Source organism: Grampus griseus (assembly GCF_964374135.1).
Source record: "Grampus griseus genome assembly, chromosome: 9".
Classification (NCBI taxonomy): domain Eukaryota; kingdom Metazoa; phylum Chordata; class Mammalia; order Artiodactyla; family Delphinidae; genus Grampus; species Grampus griseus.
In genome coordinates, this window is record NC_139003.1 from 94,898,668 (window position 1) to 94,920,327 (window position 21,660).

At 41.4% G+C, this 21,660-nt stretch overlaps 2 protein-coding genes across 2 annotated transcripts; both read right to left on the reverse strand.

Annotated features, from left to right (window-relative positions):
• Window positions 1-3,756: 3,756 nt before the first annotated feature.
• LOC309827463 (UPF0415 protein C7orf25 homolog) lies at window positions 3,757-6,410 on the reverse strand. Its single transcript, XM_082662117.1, has 2 exons — window positions 6,334-6,410; window positions 3,757-5,403 (listed from the first exon to the last, which is right to left on the reverse strand). Exon 2 carries the CDS (start codon window positions 5,380-5,382, stop codon window positions 4,117-4,119), a length of 1,266 nt encoding a protein of 421 aa, XP_082518243.1. The 5' UTR covers window positions 5,383-5,403; window positions 6,334-6,410; the 3' UTR covers window positions 3,757-4,116.
• A 4,714-nt stretch (window positions 6,411-11,124) lies between these two features.
• On the reverse strand, window positions 11,125-21,508 carry PSMA2 (proteasome 20S subunit alpha 2). The gene is made up of 8 exons (XM_082662517.1): window positions 21,454-21,508; window positions 17,767-17,843; window positions 16,605-16,737; window positions 15,056-15,178; window positions 14,244-14,325; window positions 12,660-12,733; window positions 11,494-11,551; window positions 11,125-11,406 (listed from the first exon to the last, which is right to left on the reverse strand). Exons 1-8 carry the CDS (start codon window positions 21,492-21,494, stop codon window positions 11,290-11,292), a joined length of 705 nt encoding a protein of 234 aa, XP_082518643.1. The 5' UTR covers window positions 21,495-21,508; the 3' UTR covers window positions 11,125-11,289.
• Between the last annotated feature and the right edge of the window lie 152 nt (window positions 21,509-21,660).

Here is a 21,660-nt window from a genome sequence, read left to right on the forward strand (position 1 = left end):
TCTTTAGTTTTGTCTGACTGACGTTTTCGAAGTTCTTTCTGAACTTCTCATTTTAGTGAGGCTTTTTCTATTACTAGAACTCCCGATTGCCTGTATTCTCTCCTTACGGTTTCTATACTTTACCTTCTTAAAACATTTTTTATTTATATGGAGACGGATTTCTGATTCCACGATGCCAGGTCGGGGGAGGTCTTCCCCACAGTGCACTCCTGGCCCTTCTCCCCTTCTGGGGACACAGAGTCATTTATTGGACCACCTGGGATGCTCTGCTCAGCTCTGCCCTTTTCCTCTTGGGAACAAGCTTCCCACAAGTGAGGTGTCCTCTGCACCAGACATGCTCTCCCATCACACGCCCAGCACTACTTGTGCCTGGGTGGGTAGCATCTGCCTAATTCTGGGGTTCAGCCCACTTTCTGCAGATATAAACCACATCCTCCATCTTAGCTACACGCAGTGTTTTGTCACAGATGGTATTTTAGCCTCTATCTGCCTCTTTGACTCATTCCTCTTTTTTTTTTTTAATAATATACGTGGGGAACACGTCAAACCCTCCATATTTACTTTATATTATTTATCAGATTATTTTACTATGATCTTAAGTTGTTGAGGAACTTTGTGCTGCTGACTCACGGGTGGTGGAAGATTTCCTCACATGATTTCACAATATCTCACTGAAAGCCCATCCAAGCAAAGCTTCATTTCCATTGGACTCCGTGAAGCTTGGGAAACTGAAGTGTCCCACAAGTCACGAATGATGCCATGAGTGTTTCTGTGAGGTATCTGAACGATAGTACTTACCTGGGACCCATTTTTATACTAATTTCACACGCCTGGGCCTTCCCCATGACGCTCCTAGCAGAGCACAGTCTGGACTTGACATCCCTCAGGCTCCTTTTCTTCCACTCAGAGCCACTGGAGTCACATTTCCTTGCTGTCACCCTGGGCAGTGTTTACAAGATCCTTTTTCTCAGGGACTCCAGCCTTTCCAAGATTCCGGTTTCATGCAGGGAGGAGTCTTGGGGTTACCTCTTTATCTCAAAGTAAGCCTCCTGCCTCCAATTTTATTGCAGCGTGGAGATTAATCCCCAAGTTCCTAATATTTAAGTTGGGGGGATCGTCTCTGTCTTTTATCCTCTGGCAAACAAGATTCCCACAGGGTGAGGTGTTCTTTGCCTGGGATTGAAATTTTCAGGCAGCTTTCTTTTTTAGGATATCTTGTTTTAGTATCAGAATCATGCTTATATTCCACAAAATGAATCTGAAAACATTCCCAATACAGTAATGATCTGAGACAACCAGCTTGCAATTACACAAATTAAGATACAGCTCCCAGGCTGCACACCTCCACAGGACCCTGTCCTCAAGCAGGAGCAGCCCAAGTTCTCATTTGGGGGTAGGGGAGGGCAAGTAAATGGAACATCACATCTTACCATGCTAAATATTTCCACCCCACTTAGGGGTACTGTTTTTTTTTAATTGAGGTGAAATCCACAAAACATAAAATTAATTGACTTAAAGCGAAAAATTTAGTACATTCGTAATGTTGTGTAACTACCATCTCTATCATATAGTTCCAAAACATTTTCATCACCCCAAGTTGTTTAGGGCAGAATTGGCATGATACTTATGTGTCAGATTCAGTTTGCCCACATTATTTTTTAGAGCAAGGAGATTATTTGATATTTAAATGTAAGCAAAAACTTACCTAAAGAAGTTAATTGGACCCGGACATTTTTTGGAGGTCGTTAATTAACTACTTGAACAATCTTCTCAAGGACTATGGGTTAAATAGGTTTTCTAGTTCTTCCTCAATTTTAACTCCTATTTCCTAAGAATATCATCTGTTTCACTGAGATGTCTAAACTTATCAAAATAGTATCTAGCTATTGTATATTTCCCTATAATTAATTAGGGAAATTATAGCTTCTCCAAAGCTGTTTTATCTTTCTTGGTCTTACAGCTCTCTTATGTTGTACTTTCTGGTTTTTATGCTTCCCTTGAGAATTCTTTTGACTTGTCTTCTCTTATATGGACCACATGTATTCTCCACCCTTGCCCCTTGGAAGTGATTCAGCTTGGTTTCACTTTTAGTATCAGTAATATTTCCTGTTTGATACCTGCAACTATATTGCTCTATGGCAAACTGTGTTTGACATGACAGGAACTTGATAAATGTTTATTAAATGAATGAGTATCACATCAATTCTGCCTTGAACACACCCAGCATATACCACATTCCACCATATTGTACTAGCTATCATTATAATCCTATCTTTCCTTCCGTTAATTCTTCCTCCACACTACAGGTCTTCGTTTTACTAAGAGATTGGATCATGACCCATCCTTTCTTAAAAATGGCCAATGGCTCTCTAATGCCAAACTCTTCAGAGAACTTTGCCTGCTTTTCTACTTCACTTCCAGTTTTATAAACTGTCCACATGAGCCCTGTCTCTGAACAGGCCCTCATATTCACACTTTGGTACCTTTCCAATCCACTCCCTGTACACTTCCTGTTGAGTCTCACACCCAACCCCTCAGAGGTCACTTCCTCTCTGACTTCCTGTCCCCATAGCACGAACTACTCCCTTACTCTGTTCCCAGTCTTTTAAATGTAACTCTTTTAGAAAATTTAGTACATTAATTATACTTCAATTGTTTCCTTCCATTTCAGATGAAGAACCCCTTAGACCAAAGAGCAATTATTCATCTTTTATACCAATAACTGTTATAATGCTTGGTACAGAATAGTACCAAGTAATTAGTACTTTAATAGGTGCTTGAAAAGGCCTAAGCCCAATTTCTAACACTAGACAATTTCTGCTCCAGTGAAAGTTAAATCTACCTCTCCACACTAACTTGGAGCCCCAATCACAGCCTTTTCCCCTAGGAAATGTGTTGAGTTAGTAACAGAATCTCTCCCAGGAGAAACCCCCCGCCCCATACACGTAATTTTGCATTTCATTTCACGGGCCCTGACAATCAAGTTCCACCGTCTCAACACTGTGGCTGGAAATTGAAGTTTCCCTACTCACAGAAGAGGGGCTGGCTCAGTGGAAAGGCCAGGCTGTGAGAACACAAAATCAAGTTCTAATAATGGCTCCTACACTCAGCACAAGTTAATACTTCAGCTTTAAGACTCAATTCCCAATTTTTTAAATGTGAATATGTACCTACTTTGCTAATTTGTCCTCACTGCACATTCATGAAACACCTAGCACAATACGGACATAAAAATTTCTTTTTAATTACAACTGTGTCATGAAACAGGCATGGAATCTCCCTGCCAGTTTCACGAGAGAGACGTAATAATGCAGCTGTCCCTTCCCACTTGCAAAAGGAATGGGAAAAGGAGTATTCATAATCCAAATACTGCTAATGTGGGGGCCATTTGTATTTAAAAGTAAAACCTATTATTTTATATAATTCTTTTTCAATATATTCAAATAAATATTTAACCTTAAACACCTTAGGTTTGTAGTAGTGCGACTGTTGTCTATCTTCTCACGATGGTGTATCAAGAGATTCATGGGACTCCCATGATCAGAATTCCCTTTATTTCCTTCTATATTAATGTCCTCTTTGTAAACATAACCACCAGACTGCACCTGACAGATAACAATCAAACAAGTGTCTTTTCAGTAACAGCCATAACTTTGGAATCTAAAATTCATTGAAAACTATTACCTCCCAGCCTCAACCCATATCGATTGCTAAATCAACACAATGAAAAACAAGCTTCAGAGGTTTCTCCAGATATTTAATGCAAGATGCCACGTAGCCACAGTCCAAGAGAGGCGGTTACCATTAGGGGAGTGATAGCCCTACTGAATGAAACAAATCAAAATACCGTGATACAGCTACAAGCCTTATACAGATGTATTTCTGTTCTAATTATAATGTAGCCAGTTTGATAAATAAGGTTGCCTCTTGTGCTTTTTGCGTACTTTAGGTTATATACCTTATAGATGAGACAGTCAACCTGACTGGTTTAAGAGCTCTAAAGAGTATTAAAGAGCATTATTTTTACTATAGACCATTTTTTTTCCAATTAAGAATGGGAAGACACAGCCTTTGGTATAAATAACTTATTCCCATGACAGTATTTAAAGGATATCATCAGTGTTGGTTGTCAGTTGTGCAGTCTCTTGGTAAGGGGGTAGCTAGGGCCTCTTTGCTCTCAGTGAGTGCTCTGGGCTGATGGATAAACACACTGAACTTAACACCCTGGTTGTTGGCAGCTCTGACAAAACCACTATTGGCAGTCATTGTGATGGCTTTTAGGGTGTCTCCTGTCCCAAAAATCGTTAAAGAGCGGCTGTTGATTTTTGAACTGGACACTAGTTTCAAGGCACGCTCAGAAGGCTGGTCTGGGACCACGTTAATTCGCTTAATTAGCATAGCAGCCCGCTCTCTCTCCCCGGGTCCTCCTAAGGTATCTAGGATAGACTGAAAGTCCTTGACGGCAGATTCGCAGGCAAACAACTCCTTGTCCTTCATAAATGCCTCCAGCTGTGGCAGAACCTGCTCTTTCCTCTCTTGCTCTGCTTGTTCGGTGAGCACTTTTTCTCTGAAGATAAAGCGGCAGCCTCCATAGCTGAGGGCGGATACATATGTGATTAAAGTAGTGATGTCCAGGTTGGCTCTTGTGCACACGTCAACCTTGATCTCCGTTGGAAACGCGACACTGGCTAGGATGTTTTCTCGGTCTACTCTGGTCACCCGCAAAAGTTCGGGGCCATCATCGTCTGATTCGCTCTCGCTGGCCTGGAGCTCTTCACGGGGCTCTAACAGAGAGTTCACGGCTACTATGTCTCCCCTCACAGATACACCCATTTCTTTCAGCTTCTCGGCCATGGGGCTGGAGACACTGTTGTAAAATGCGAAGACGATGTGAGGGTTGCTGTACTGCACCGGCTGCTGGTGACTGGCCTGGAGGAAGTCTTCAGCCTGCTCAACGATGCTTTTGTCGCCATACTGGCCCCGGCCCAGCCAAATGTTATGCAGAGCTTCAGCCTTCCGGCCGATGGCTTTCACCCAGGTATGACCACCATTGGCAACGACATCCACCACAAGGGTCTGCTTTTCGCCCAAGGTGTCTGTGTAACCAAATACATGGAGAACGCTGACCACATCTTCCAGGTTTTCTGCCGATTCCACGATGGCTCTTAGGTGTGTCAGGTTAGTGCTCTGTAAATGGGACTCCTTAATGGCTACTTTCCCAGCTTCTACCTTCTGCAGAAATTTTAATTCTGCCTTCAGTTTGCTGCACAGCTTGGCACTACCTTCGATGCCACCTTTTCTCGACCTGGAGAGTGACTCTGCTCTCTTCATCAGTTCCTTGGCTATGGCGATCCGCTCACAAAGCATGGAGTGTGCAGACATGCTGACAGCATTATGCCTTTCCTATGAAAAGAAACAAATCAACCGCAAGCAATTCTCCACTCAGGATTCTAAGACTTCATTCGGACCACAAAGATTATGGAGGCCGGGTCTATGAACCTGGGATTCTGTGTGTCTGATTCTGAAGTGACTCCCTCCTCTGAGAGCTAAGGAAAGGATGATAGCTAGACTTCTGAACTGCTCCTTACGTCCGCTGGGTTCTAACACTCTTTGCGCCTTCATTTCTTCAGCTTGAAGGTCATGGGATCCACAGTATATCCCGGGTTAGGATAAAACGCAGGGGGCTGGCAACCTGCTACATAAGGAATTCCCTTATAAGCAGCCTTACTGTTCGGTTGTCGAGAAATTTTAGTGGAAGGGTCAAGATAAAAATGATTAAGATAAATGTATCCACACAGACTAGCTGGTGAACAAACTGTCCAAAACAGGAGACTCTCTCCTCAATTGACCACGCTAACCTTCCATGAGTGGGTCTCCTTCAACCTGCTGCCTCGTGATTTCCCAGGGGCACACGGTACACACGCCCAGGAATCCAGACCGCCTCGTACCTGCATGTGACGTCAACCCAGCCCATTTCTAAAGACCGAAGGCGCCCACCAACTCGGCTCCCGCACCCACTCCGAGGAAAACGCCCGAAGATAAACTCCACGGAGCAGCCCGCGGCGGCCCGGGCGGGCGGGCCTGAGGTCGGCGGGGCCTTCCGGGCGGGCATCCGGCCCTGCTCGGTCCACCTGCACCGCTGGCCCCGTCGGGCAAGCTCGGGCTCCAAGAGGCCCCACGGCCAGCGCCGGGACGGAGGCGCGGGCAGAGAGCGCTCGGCGACTCGGCGGCTCGGCGCCCGCCACCCGACCCGCCGACCCGGCCCAACCCCCTCCCGGCCTCGGAAGGGGCGCCCGGCTCCCCCACCCCCTCGCCCGTTCCCCGGCTCCTCACCGTCAGCGCCCAAGACCGCGAGCGCGAGCAGGCGGGCACGTGCGCGCGAGGCCAGGACCCGTCGAGTAACCTCACTGGGCAGCCCCTTCCCCACTAGGGCCTCAGCTGCTGCTCCGCTGGCGCGAGCTCCGCCTGCGCCAGCCCCGCCGCCTCGGGCTTTTCCCGCGTCACGTGGCCCCGCGCCGGGTGACGCCGAGCCCGCTATTCCCAGGCGGCAGCGCGGCCTCCAGAGCGGGGCTGACGCTAGCGCGGCGGCCATGTTTGTTAAGGGAAGAGGCTTCTTCCACTCCCGCCGCGAGGCGAGTGCGGGGCGCGCGACCGCCTGGCCCCAGGAAAGATGATCTCCCACTGGGGCACCAGCCGCTCGATCCCCAGCGTGCCAGGCAGGCTGAACCCGTATCCTAGCATCTAATCATGGTTAGACTTTGCCTGGGGCGGTAGTCGGTGCATTTTGGTGGAGAAAACCTCCCGATCGCGCCCACCTCCTCTCCGCGGGTCAAGTACACCGTTTTGCCATCAAGCTCAAACCCCTGCGAGTGCCAGACAGTGGTTGTCGTCTTAGAAAAAGTTTGGCTCATTTTAACAGAAAACTGGCTGGAGAGGTTTGTCAAAGGTTTCACAGCTGTTAAGTGCTGTAGCTGGGATTTCGACCCCACCCCAAAGCACTTGCCACTGCGCCACCACGGGCTCTCCATTAGAAAGTGTCATATTAGAAACGCGCTGCCTTTCTGAAGAGGACAAACGATCGGTGGCTGGCTTCTGAAGGGCTGGGAAATTGATATTAGCTTTAGTAGAGTGTCCAGAGTCACCCATAAAGTAAGGCTAACTTTAAAATTTTAAGAGGACTTTAAAATTAATCCTATGTCTGCCTGCTCCTTTCCTAAACCTTACTTAAATGACAGGAAAGGAATAAACCCACAAGACTAAAAAGAACAAGAGATGATTGCACATGAGATAGGTCGATACATTTTTCAAGACAAAGAGCAATAATGACACTTATTCAATGCTTATTATGTGGCAGGCATTGTTCCAAGTGCTTTTCAACATATTTATTCAATCCTCTGAGCCTAAAAGATATGGTTTAGAGTTAAGTCCGCCAGAGAGAGGTTATTTGAAGCCAGGAAGCCTCTCTGCGGAAGTAGTTAGTAGACTACAGATGCCTGGAAGGAAAGGAGGCAGTGAGGAGGGGCTGAAAATGGGCATTGCTTACATGTTGTATAAGGAACAGACACCAAGTCCTCTCTCCCGTCCTGTGGAGCTGGGACAGTTACCCATCCTTCCCCAGGCGGAAGTCGAGTTTATGATGTTGAAGACAGGGAATCAGAGGGGTTCCAGACACATTATGAAAAGAGTTTAAGTTTTCGTCCTGAACAGTAAAATGCTGTCGGCCCCTTCTCTGCCCCTCACGGAACGCTGGCACTCCTGTCCCACTCCTCTCATCACCCTCTCCCTCAAACCCTTTTTCTCTGGAGAAACAGAGCAAATGAAAGACCACAGAGAAATGGCTTATAGGTGCTGATATTCGGCATCCCCCAGTAGGTAGGTTTGGGATTCACAAACACAGCACTTCCAAACATTTTTCTGTTTGGAATCTAAAGGAAACAGAAAGCAGAACAACAAAAAAATTTTTTTTAAATATCTTTAACTAGCCTCCTCAGATAGAAGATATTTCAGCCATAAATCAAAGAAGAATTGTTTTTAAAGGGGAGATAATGGAGTATAGGAAAGAGTTCTTCAAAATTAAAAATATCCCAAATCTTAAAAACATCAATAGAAAAGAAGAGTGTAAAAATCTACTAAAAAGTAGATTTAAAAAAATAGGTGAAAAATATAGCAAAAACAAAAGGCTCCAGTATCCAATTAATAGGAGTTTAAATGTGGAGACATTTCTAACCTAGAATTTTTAAACCCAGCCAATCAAGAGACAAGAGGAGAAGAAAGAGTTTCAAAGACGCAACCAGCTTGGATTAGAGCAGAAAGAGAGGGTTTCAAGAAACTTCTTGGAATGGTGCTGGGGGAGAGGGGCTGCGAAGGGTTGGGTGAGAACTGTCAGATTACCTTGTATCTGACAGTGAGGAAAACTGTGCAGAGGGTTTTGCAATCCCGTTAGGGGGGAACTGGCAAGAATCAGTGACAGCTACAGGGAAAACAAAGCAAAAAAGTGAGGAAAAGCAATCACAGTATACTTACATACCCCTAATAAAAATCTTTTATGCTAAACATTGTGATCTAATTAAAGCAGAAGGGAAGTGAGGGTGGTATAAGAGTTCTAAATTCTCATCTTGCAGAATAAAATGGTTATATGATGGCTGACCTTCAGGAATCCAGAAATAACCACAATAAGCCTACTGTTTTGAAATATGGGAGTACCTGATGGAATACTCAAAATGGGAAAAGTGATGAAACTCAGGGACAGGGCCTTTGATCAAGTGTTAAAAGTTATCTAACTTTTAAAATAGGCTCATGCTTAGGAAGCTATCACTTACTTGGCAGGCAGGTATTGCTGGTTCGATAATAAGGTACTTGAGAGCAGGGTCAAGGGAGGAGTCTGAACTGAAGGAACCGTGTGAGGCAACGTGACATTAATACAGGACCACTGGACTGGGTTTCAGGAAATTAGGATTCTAAACCAAAGGAGTTACCAACTCTTACATGTTCTCAGGCACTTCATTGAGTATCAGCTTGTGTTTCTTTACAACAGGGGCTCAGAGCTTGCCTACATCAGCAAGGAGACGCGTGATAAAGAGGTGAAGTTAAGGCTTAGAGTTGGCGGTTTCAGTCCATGAACATAGTCGAACAATAGATGAAAAATCCTTTGATCACCCTTCTCACCTAATCAGTACCCAATAAGCCAGCACTGGATAAAGATCAATATTACTTTTCTTCCTTATTTCCCTTTCCTTTTCAACTCCCTCTTCCCCCCATGTGTGAATTTTAAACATTTCCATGTTTCACTGCTAATAATTGTTTTGCAAACTTGGATTCACGGTTCAGTTGAGGAACTGGAAGAGAAAAACAAGTGGAAGCAAATTTTTTAAGAGAAGATACAAAAAAATTGGACCAAAAATGGAGAGGGGACTGTATATTAGGAGCATTATGATACTTAAATAAGATTAAAAGAAGCTAGAATCCACTGGCTAGAAATGACAGAAGAGTTGGAGAACATTCAGGGATGCATAATGGGTTGTCAGACCAAAAACTTGAGTTTCCCAAGAAATGGAACAAAAGGGGACAAGCGAAAATTTAGGTCAATGGAAAGAACAAACTGAGAACCAAGGGAGTTCTAGGCAGCTTCAGCTGAGCTAGGCTTTGTACTTAATGGGGCAAAGAGGCAAAGAATAGAACCTGGACACAGATCTGCTTCAGCTAATTCTTCCTTTCTTTATTCCATAGGACTTACTGTGTTAGCACTCAATAAGAACCTCCACGTTGCTTTCTTTTTGTCCTAAATAAAAATGCCTTTACTCTTCCCTTCTTTGATTTGTAGAATTTTGGCATTCCTCTGGTTTCTTAATATGAGACATTAGAGAGAGCCTAAGCAAATTCAAAGGAGCTAAAACTTATGGGGTACTTAACCATTAACCTTGCCAGGCCTTTCACTTGCATAATCAAGTTTAGTCCTGAGAAAACACTCTGAGATAATTACTTTGTGCAGTCACTTGGCCAGTTAAGTGGGAGAGTTGAGACCTAACTCCAAAAACCATTCCTTTTTAACACTAAGTTCACCTTCTAGCGTGCTGGATTCACAAGGTACCAAGAGCCGACGAGGAGAGACTGTTATGTTAACTGAGGCGTTCAAGACAAATGTCTAGAAATAGGTCAAGTTGGTATCTCCCATCTCCCATCATAACGCTTCAGCCACTTACAGGGGTGTTACAGTGACAGTGGGTAGAACTGGGAATCCTGACAGACATGCTCCAAGATAAGGCTCTTGCCTAAAGAGCCTAAACTTGGCTAGATCATAATCAAGATCTTTAGAGCCACATTTAAATCACAGAAATGCCCGCGATCTCTTTGTTGGTAAGAACAGTGACATTCATAAACTCTATGCTCTGTGAGCAAGACTAATGACGTGATCTCTCTTATCCTACAATGCCTTAAAAACAAAAAAAGAAAACTAAGTGCTATGCCTTCACATATAATGAAAACAGGCTTCAGGTACCCCATTATCTGCTTGCTTCTATGAGCCTTAATTTGCAGTGAAGGTTCTGATTACACTGAGATTACATGAACGAGGGAGAGACTTAAGCCATAATTTTGACATTTAAGTATTAGTATTTTATTTCCAGCACTCACGTTCATCCTTGAGTTAAAAAGATTTAGTAGATTCTAGGGGGCTCTTTTTAAATACATGTACCTACTTGCGATGGGAAAACCAACAGGAACTAGCGCACCATTTTTTACGTATGTACACAATATATCTCCTATAGGAGACTGTTTGGCTTAGCACTCCTGGCAGCTCCAGCGCAATCTCACAGAGCATGCTAGGGTTTCACTGACACACACTGAACGGTGCCTGAAAAACATCTATGCTTCCACCTTGTCTCAGAATCCACGAAAGTCTGCAGATTCTCCCAGCTCTAAAAGCAGTGATGTTTACCGAAATCAGCATTTTGCTTTACTGAAGCAGACATCTGACAGCAAAGAGAGTAACAAGATTTGACTTAACCCAAACTGAATGAGGACTAAAGACAGTTTCACCATTCTGCTTTGTAGTTTCCAGAAATCAACTGTGATGAAAAGCAGGATATAACTATGTTAAAATTTTACTAATTCCTAAAAAGCAGGAAGTTGAATTTAACGGTTTATTATGATTTATAAGTCTCATTTTAAAAACATCAGTCCATCAAACCATGTAGAAATAAGTATGCAAAAAGTCTGCAAAACAAAAACATACTTTAAACATGTTTAAGTAGAGAGGTTATCTGAAATTCCAGATTTTCAGTCACTTCATTGTTATGCAATGGCAGCCAAGTAATCCTTAACTTCAGTTGGAGTCAGCCTCCTAAATCCGGCTTCATTGCAGATTCCAACTTCTATGTTATCTTCTGTCATCTGCCCTTCAAAGCTTTCCTGATCAAGAGGGAGGGAAAAATTTCAATTTTCTAAGCAGTTAATTATACAATCACTACAAATCCAACTGTTAGATATTGAACTAACCTTTAGGGTTAATATGGCTGTATGAATGGCATCTTCAAGTTCCAGATCTTCATTATATCTGAAGAATTTTTTGAAAAAAACCCAATGATTTACGGCACTATTAACATTATTTATGACTATGTAAACACAATGATAGCAACAGCGTAAGATTTCTTAAACATCTAAAACACTCTTAAAAATATTAAGTTACAGATTAATTCTTTTTGTCACCTCACGGAGCTAGCTGCCCCCAGATAAGAAATTGACAATTATTTGGTGTGCATTCCCGACATCACGAAGAGTGTAACCCTAACGTGAGTTTATTTTAGGAAACTTCCTTAAGTATAAACATTTTAATACAATCAGAGTGTGGTGGCAATATTATAACAATTTATAAAAATAAAGCAGAGAAATCAGACTTCTGCTAAAATTTCTTATGTTTTTTATGTTTGGAAGACTCACTAATATGTAAAAGGAAAAAAAATTGCTTTAAAATCCGAAGCTTATTTAAATTTACCAATTAATCCCGAGTCTAAGATTTTTAAATAATCTTAACATGAATATTATGTGAAAATGTACTGAGAAGGTTCATTTGGTGGTTAAAATCAATTGCGAACTCTTCCCATTCAAAATGTAGGACATTTTTTGGTGGGCTACAATAATGCTGAGTCTAGAATACAGCTGGAAGTAAGGGAAAGCAGTCTGCTGTGCTGGCAGGACAGATTTTTACACATCGCCCCGCTTTTTATCAAGTACATACATCACAACTTTAATCCACCATCAACACCGGGTTTGGCTTCACAATTTTTTTTTTTGTAATCGTCAAAATGTAAGCTGTTATCACTTACATCATTTAAAAATTTTCCTCCCCAATTTTTTTACTCCAAATCCAATGGTCTTTTTTTTTTTTCTTTGAGATAGTAGGAAAAATGAAGTAAAAAAATAAAAATAATATTTAGGAAAAAAAGCATGAGAATGCAGGAAGAGAAGTTCGTAAGAAATGAATATTACCACTTAATATACTGAAGGCTGGGGAGCCAGAGTAGAGAAAAGTTTGTTTGTTCTATCAGGTAAATAGGCTTGAATACACAGTCATACAACAAATTTGTTTAGATTCATGGTATTATTTAAAGAGAGCTGAAAACTGTAAAGTAAGTTTGCTAATGAATCTAGTTTTATAAGCCCACCTTTTCTCAAGGAAAGTTTTCCCATTCACATAGTTCTTTCCCATTGCTGTGGCTTTCCAGGCAAAGTAAGCTCCCTAGTCAGGAAGGGAAGAGGAAAAGAACATTTTAAATCATTAACCTAATTACTTAGGATGCTGACATTTATGTCTCAGTTCAATAATTTCGTCTCTAACTTCTAAGGTCACAAAATATTTACTGGAATGCAACGGAATACACCATAAAATACGTTAGTGAGATAAATAACAAAAAGGCATGAAGAAACTTTTGGAGGTTATGGAGAAGTCCAGCATCTTCACTGTAGTGATGGTTTTCTCAGGCATTTACATACATCAAAAACCCAACAAACTGTACACTTTAAATATGTGCAACTTATTGTACAAAATTTATGTTAAAAAAAAAAAAGAAACTGAGGTTGACTCAGAGCAACTAATTACAAATAATATTGTAGCTTACTAGGACTGAAGGGCTCTAGAAATCTGTCATATATATCTGAAAAATGGTGACCAGTTCTTCAGCAGCAGCAGCAAATAAATTAAAAAGACACAGCTTTGCATTAAAATTTTTCAAAGGTGTTGATATTTTGTAATCTAATGTTGAATGAAAGCAGCAGCAGTATGTCCTATATAACATGACTCATCTATTGAAAAAATACATACACACACATACACACAGACACTGAAAGAAACAGACAAAACCTATTTTAAAAGAACCGACTGCCTTTTAGACACAACAGGGGGAAAAGGGCAAAAGGTGAAAGCTGGATGCCAGTGATGCTGGCTCTGCTACCCCCAGGAAAGGGAGGTAAGAGGGCATGTCACTTAGCTTCAGAAGCTCGGATATGGGGTAGCAGACACTGTCAAAGTTCCCCAAATACTTAATTTTTCTGATTTAAGTAACAACCAAAAAAAATTTTTTTTTTTTTGCCTTTTCAGATTACAAAGCTAGTTGGAATTGAGTGAACTTGCCATTATCTAGTGATCTATAAACTATGAAAGATCAGTTTCTAATCACGAGTTTTTTCTTTCAGGTCTCCTCACAGCAAACATGAGTGACAGATGTGAGACACGTGGAGGAGTGGTACCCTCTACAGACACCTGCTAACCTGAACACCAATCTTCTGCTTTAGAGCAGACAACTCACCCATTTTGCAAAACATCGAATTCAAGATGGACATCAATATTTGTACAGGAAGAGTCACACTGAAGTCAGCCCCAAGATTAAACTGACTGCAAAGGGCACTGCCCCCACCCAGACCCTTACCTTTAATTATAATTTTTTAAAAGTAAAAGAATTCCACAGATTTAAAGAGACTTGATAACAACTATTTCAACTAATCATTCAAAGTATGTGAAGTCAAGCAACATACCAGAAGAACACGGGGGGCAGAACTAAAGTGGCTTCCTTATCAGAAGACTGAATTACCAACATTTTAAATGTGCAAGTGAATATACACCACTTCTAAAGCCCAAATGAAAAACAAAAAGAGAAAATACTCTAATTTTTAAGCTTTTTATGGCTTCTATTTTTACTAGATATTCAAAGAGCCCTTCGACAAATCCCTCCAATACATCTAATGATACTTACAGATGGATCTGACTGAAATAAATATGGTCGCCCCTCATTCCAACCACAAATAAGTAAAGAAACTCCAAATGGACGAACACCACTGAAGAGAGAGAAATGAAAATTACTTGCCATCTTCATGGTGTTAAAGTCAACCTAAGCTAAGAATTTATTAATACCCTCAAGTAAAGCAAGTGATCAGGTAAACCGAATTAGACTTCTAAGCTCCTTAAAAAGTATTTAACACCATTCTAAACAAATCAATTCAAAATGAATTTTCTTTATGGTACTGAGAAAAGACAGTCAAATCATTTTGGTAAATGGAGTGATACAAACATCAGGGTTAATAAGTGTGGAGTAACAGTGTCCTAACAAAATGACACATTTCAACAAACGCAGCTTTTCCACTGGCTTTACAAATCAGCAGCTACCTCATCCGTGTTCACACCCAAGCTGAAGAACACTGGAATTAAATAAATACGGATGTGTCAGAGTTATTGCTTTCATCATGTGCTTACAATCATTTCTGGTTAGAAGATAAATTTGGAAGCAGCAATGACTGTCTGCCCATACAGAAATGTTTTAATTCCTAGCAAAAGGACTTTATCTAGAAGTTGGTTTCTGCTACTATACGAACAGCAAGAAAACATTCCCATTTTCTCTTTAAAAAAATATTTCGGGTCCAGTTAAGATCAGAAGTGTTCATCATAGTGATTTTCTCCACTGATTAAGGAAATATAGGAATACTAAGCCCTTTCTAAAAAAATATGTCTACTCATAAAATGATTTTTTTTCTAATTCATGACACATTTAAAGTAATAAAATCAACCTACCCTGACTGGGTGTATTCTTGCATCACGGAAGCTACTCTCTGTACCAGCTGAGCTGTGGGAATGGGCTCTTGGTAAACAAGATAGTATTGTTGAGCTAGTTTTCGAGCTCTGTGCACAAGCACTCTGACAAACAGAAAAGAAATAAGATTTAATTAAAATTCAGATGCTTTACTATCTAAAGACTCATTCTCCTTCTGTAGGCATATACCTATAGCACAAGTTTGACATGTATCTCTAATAGTAGCTCTTCGCTCTAAGCCAGTCTTGTTCTTAAATCTGATTATGGTTAATTTACAAGAAAATATCAGAGCATCACTGAGGAGACAAACCATAGATGAACAAGAACAAGGCAAAAGGAAGGAAACTATGGACTGGGGGGTACCCATTAGCTTAGAGGCCATGGCTCTAGCGTATACAAGAACTTTATATCTCGCCACAGCGTCTTCAAGATTGTGCGCCCCTTATCCCAAGGGCAGGCACCTTGCCTTTTTATATTTCACTCCAGGCAACACGCTAATACGCACACACACACGTGTTCAGGCATATGTTTCTCACTCTGCCTCAATCTTGTTCCACAGATTGGAATTCAAAGGGTACCTTCCAGAGATGAATGAACAGCGTGAAACTAATTATAACTTAAAAAAATGTAAAATTTGTCAAAAGTGTAACAATTAAATATACTAGCAAGAGAAGCAGGATTTACCTTTACCTGCTCGTGTGCTAATCTGAGCTCTGCACATTAGCCCTCTGAACAATACTCCTGTGGTGTCAGTTTATTCTGTGAGTGCTAGTACACTGCAGTCTCCCTTCCGTGCAGTGGTAACAGGATCCACTGTAGTGAAGCCTGATCACATGCCAGTGACACTGGTGCTTTTTCTAACTCATGAAATTTTGGCTCTACCTATCTTACTCCACAAACTCAAGAATGAAGTAATAATATTCCTTTTGCTTCTTAAATGACAAACAGAAAGCTGCCAATCTCTTTAAACCTGCTGGCACCCTGATGTAACAGGATTACTCTCTTCCTGTGAAATATCAAAGGAATGATTATATAAACATCTGGATCCACACTGGCTGTCATACTCCACAACTTTCAGTGGTCTTTTGAGAATTCTGTCCCTTTGCTAAAAACAGAAGTAAATAAAATGAGGTTAACTCTGGATGGTATGCTTTCTTTTGCTGTCTGACAACTTTAAAAATATATAGATTATAACATGTATTGCTTTTGTTGTTTTTAAAATACATTTAGAGAACAGCAAAGCCCTTGCTGAGCCCTTGGATGGTAGAAGAGGTATTATGATCAGAAGGGAAAACCACTGAACAGAGATGAAAGGGGTAAGTATCCATCTCCTCTTTTACAACTGAGTGGCACTGAGCTCTTCTCCTTCAAATAAGCCCCAGTCTGTCTCATACTAGCAAACTAAGTTCAGCTGCCAACGATGAGAAGTTGGGAGATTAAAGGAAAAACATCCTTTGATTTTTCTCCTCAAAGTATAGATTACAAGGAATTCATGAGATGGTGAGAAAAAGAATAAAGGGTACAAGGTACCTGTAATCTGGGCCCATGCCGCTATACACCAAACCTATATGCTTGGTGATTGGTTCCACTTTGTGGACACTTCGCTCGTCATACAAAATGGATTTCTGTTTCTTCTCAGTTGCCAAGACCACACCATTTGCAGCTTTAAAAAAAAGAAGACTTAAATGTTATTTAAAGACTCTGCTTCAACAGTTTTCTAGTTGCGGAAGCATTTCAGCCAAACTCCTTTATTTCTTCTTATTTATAAAAGCTTTTCTTCTGGATTTCTATATTAAAATTACCCAAGGAAAGGTAAATCAACTTTCCCTCAATGGTCATCTGGATTGCACTAAGAAGTCCCTCAGCTAAAGGTATTACACAACTTTTCTTAAGAAAGAGTCCATATGTTTTAAACTAATGGAATTCTGCCTACTTGGCCTACTGTTCTTATAATCTGAAATTTTACAACCAATGATATGTTTTTTATAAGTTATCTTATGATTAACCTTTTCTAAGTTATGGAAAGAAAAAAACTGCCAGAGAACAGTGATACATAATCAGTGGAAAAAAACAAAAGAATACTCAGTTTTCTGAATAGGAAAAACTATTTGTGGGTTATCACAATAGATAAAGGTGCGATTATTTATTTTGAAAAAAAATATTCATCTTCTTTGGCTTATTACTTTCTTTAAACATCAAAATACTGTAGATTAATAAAAAGAACTGTTGGGACTTCCCTGGTGGCGCAGTGGTTAAGAATCCACTTACCAACTCAGGACACAGGTTCAAGCCCTGGTCTGGGAAGATCCCACATGCCACGGAGCAACTAAGCCCGTACGCCACAACTACTGACCCTGCGCTCTAGAGCCCGCGAGCCACAAGTAGTGAGCCCATGAGCCTAGAGCCCGAGCCTGTGCTCTGCAACAAAGAGAAGCCACCGCAGTGAGAGGCCTGCACACCGTAACAAAGAGTAGCCCCCGCTCGTTGCAACTAGAGAAAGCCCGCGCACAGCAACAAAGACCCAATGCAGCCAAAAATAAATAAATTTATAAAACAAAACAACCCAAAAAGAACTGTTAAAAAATTATGCTGCCACAGCTATTTACTTTTACATTAATTACCTATTAATTCCAAAAGAACACATTATGACAACTAATAACAGGAATCTGAAATGAATGAAGCATTTAATTACCTTTAATTCCCACTGAAGGGGCTCCTCCAGCTACAGCAGCCAATGCATATTCAATCTGGACAAGTTTACCAGATGGGCTTAAAGAGAAACAAAGGTATTGCTAAATTCACATTCCCAAATACTTATTAGAGGAACACCTCTGAGAAAGGGCAGGTAAGTAGGCCAAATCCATTAATCAAGCATCAAGGAATAGCTGGGCTTCGAAAATTTATCATGAAGTTGTACGGAAACTAAGTTTATTCATAGTGTAACACTAATCTCTTTCCTTAGGTTGCTTTTTCTTGTCTGCCCCTTAAAGCAGCATCATTACTGTTGCCTTTCACCACTTACCAACCTTGTGACTTTGGGCAAATTACTTAACCTCTCTGTGTCTCAGTTTTCTCATCTGTAAAGGGGATAATAGGAGTATAGTAGTTACCTATGAATATTTCAAAGGTTGTTGTGAAGATTAAATGAAGTGATGCCTTTTGTTCCTGGCACAAAATTAGCAGCAAGCAAATACCAAAAAGTAATATTATTAAGAACAGGTATGTGTCTGTTAAATACCAAATAACAGCAAATAATCCATGTGGGTGGAGTTAAACATTTTATAAAGCAAACATGGCCTAAGACATAAAACCTAGATATCAGTCACAACAAAGTATCTGCTATATAATACAAAACTATTTCGAGATGCCATGAGCTGGTTATACTTAACATTTCTGGTTCCATGAGTTTGGCAGCCAAATGCTACTAGCTAGGCCCAAACTGGCTTTTTAGGTCACATTTTATTTCAACCTAGCTGTTGAGTTAGAACAAATACTATAAACGTCACCAACCTTTCTATTTTATTGACAAAGTCCTTGAATGAAAAGTAATTTGTCCAAAGTGACACACAGCTAGGTCCACATCTCCAGTCTACTACTGAAAACATAATCTTCAGTTTCAGAAGGTCATCTGTTTTATCTTCACAAAATTATAGATATTCTCTTTGTCACTCAAGTCTCAACTCACACCATCCCATCTTGCTCCAGACACACAACTACTCAACATTCAAAAACCCCTCTGACAAGCTAATCCCTCTGTCTGCAATGCACTTCACCACTGTCTGGTGAACTCCTTCCAAGTCATCCTCTAATCCTTAGTAGAAATGTCACGTCCTCAGGGAAGCTGCCCTGACCACCCAGACTAGGTTGAATCCCACACACTCATACCTATACTGTCCTATGCTTCCTCTTTGGCTAAGATTCATCATACTTGAATTATTTTTTCAACATTTACAAAGTGTAAGCTCTGTTCAGTCAGTACTCCAACACACAGCCTATGACCAGGTTCATTTGACTGACAAGACACACATCTAGACCTATTTAAGGAATAAGCCTAGGGGCAGCAGTTTAAAGACTGTTAAATGACAAAATTAGCTGACTTGAGCAGAATAACAGCAATAAGCATTTACATTTTTTAAATTAGGCTGTACTTGTTTTCCTTTAATGGTCCCTATTTCAATAATCACATCATGACTTTCTGGGTCCATCCAGCTTTCAATTATTCTTCAATACCTAGTTCAAATACCTCTGGGGACATTTTAAAGGATTAGGTAAACTTAAAAGTTAGCTTTTCTTCCGCTGCCATAATTACACATGTACACTTCTGTCATCGCATCTTTCTGTATGAAAGCTCACGAACCTGGGAGCTCACCGAGCTATCAACCATGTTTGTATTCAATCATGCCGCTACCCAATTCCAAAGCACCAGCATCTCTACCAGGGATAACTGAAATAGCCGTCCAACTAGTTTTCATCTTTTCCACTCTTATTTCCCTTCCCCCACCCGGAGTTACTTTTGTACCATGCCATTCCCCATTTAAATGCTATAATAACTTCTTGGTTCACTTAACAATAAAAGCTCCTTACTCTGGCCTACAGGGCCCCGCAAAATTGGCCTGACCCATGCTAACTCTCTGCTCATTATACTCTAACACACTGGCCTTATCAGTTCGGTCCTTCTCAACTTTGGCACTTTCATACATGCTCTTCCCTCTGTCTGCAACTCTCTCTACCCCTAAATCTTCAAACAGTTGGCTCCCTTTCATCTTTCAGTCCCCCAGAACACTGGTGTTTCCTGACTACCCAATCTAAAGTTTTGTTCCTTCTTTCTCCCTCTCTTGATAAAAATTCCTGAGTAAAGGAAAAACATTCTTCAGAATGCATTAGTAGGCACCCATTTGATTATCCACTTATTGTCAATATCCCCAACTAAATGTAATCCACAAGAACACCTCCTATAGTACAGTCTCTTGTCATTCCACCTTTAGTAGTTTAACTCTGAGTACAACAGGCTGGAAACAAATTTTTTACTCTAAAACAGAAATGCACTATCATGTTAAAAAACAAAAGAGTGTGTTTTAATAAGGAAATTTATTATAGAAAGATTCAGTCCCTGCTAACATATGGTTGTTTTATGTTTCAGCTCCACTAGGATTACACTCTCTTAAAGATAAAGGTCCAGGTTTGCTTTGTTCACGAATATGAACAGTGACTACCTGGCAAACATTGCTCCCTATTGTTGCATATGACGAGACCTTTTATTAAAAGAAAGGTATTTTAGCATTTTAAGAAGACGTCGCACAGTAATGGAAAGTGTATTAAATTTGTCGTCAGAAAGAACCCAGTCTGAATGTTAACTCAGCTACTCACCTATGACCAGGGACGAGTTATTTAATTTGCCTGAGCTGTGGTTAGCTCATCTGTAAGGTGTTGAGATAACATTTATCACAGATGGTAGCCCAAAGAGATGGACTAAGCTCCACCCACACAGAAAGTCCTCAACAAGTCAGATGCGGCCCGCCTTCAGCAGTCAGGTAAGAATACATTTTAATTAAACGGGGCATCACTGGTCTGTAGGAAAATGGGCAAACTGAATCCTTCCCCAGTCGATTTGTTAAATCCTTTGGTGACGGTTTTCTTACATTGGGAATGATGATAGCTTAACTCAAGTTTACTTTGAAAAATATACTTATCTACCTGTTCTAAAATTTAAAAAGCCTACAATCTTTTTTTTAAATAAATACATCCCCTTCCCAAAATAACAGCCAAAACGCAAATGTAGCCTAGTAGTTTGGCGCCTACAAAGACTAGAGAATAGAAAGATAAATAACGCTTTCACTTTCAGTCCTTAAGCTTCCAGTGGGGGCACCAAAGAAAACGAAAGCGGGAAGAGGTTTCGAGAGACATTAGTGCCAAATGGAGACTAAGACCCGGACCAAACTGTAAAGTTAGGGCTTTCCGAGAAAAAGGGCCCCCCGTAGGTCTGACCAAGATTCCGAGCTCCAGAAACTCCCGAATCAGGCCTACTTCGGTCAGGAAGGAAATCCTGAATTCTGAACGGGACACCCGGAGACAACTAATGCAAAGCTACCTTCTTCCCTAATCTCCAAAACTAAAGAAAATCCCTGGGTGAGGGCCTCAACCTCCAGCAGCGTCAAGGTCGCCCCGGACCCCCCGACTCGCGTTCCCACGAACCCCAGGCACTACTGCTCCCCAGGCCGCGGGAGGGCCCTGCAAATGACTTTGCAAAGTGGCATTTCCACCCCCGTTCCCTACTGGGCCCTCCGGAAGCACCAAGCCAGAGACCATGACGGTAAAAACCGGGTCAGCAGAGTTCCTGCAACCTCGGTTACGAGGAGGACCTCCGGGGCCCCTTCCATACCTGAATGTAGTCAGCGAAAAGCTGTAACCACGCTCCGCCATCTTTACCCGAAGACCCAGCGCACTTCCGCACACATGCGCACTGCGGCCCGTTTCTTTTCATTTCCCCTCCCCGCGCGTTCCTTTCCCTCTCTCTGATTGGAGGAAAGTCAGAGACGCTTCAGGGGCATGCTGGGAGTTGTAGTTCTAGGTGCGCGTTTGCCCGCCT

Excerpts from the sequence above, each read along its gene's own strand:
- PSMA2 (XM_082662517.1), bottom strand. The coding sequence starts at position 21,494 with ATGGCGGAGCGTGGTTACAGCTTTTCGCTGACTACATTCAG. Across the intron at positions 15,179-16,604 it reads GGCATGGGCCCAGATTACAG|AGTGCTTGTGCACAGAGCTC; the intron begins GTACCTTGTACC and ends TCTGTTTGTCAG. Across the intron at positions 11,407-11,493 it reads CAGCCATATTAACCCTAAAG|GAAAGCTTTGAAGGGCAGAT; the intron begins GTTAGTTCAATA and ends CCTCTTGATCAG.
- LOC309827463 (XM_082662117.1), bottom strand. The coding sequence starts at position 5,382 with ATGTCTGCACACTCCATGCTTTGTGAGCGGATCGCCATAGCCAAGGAA.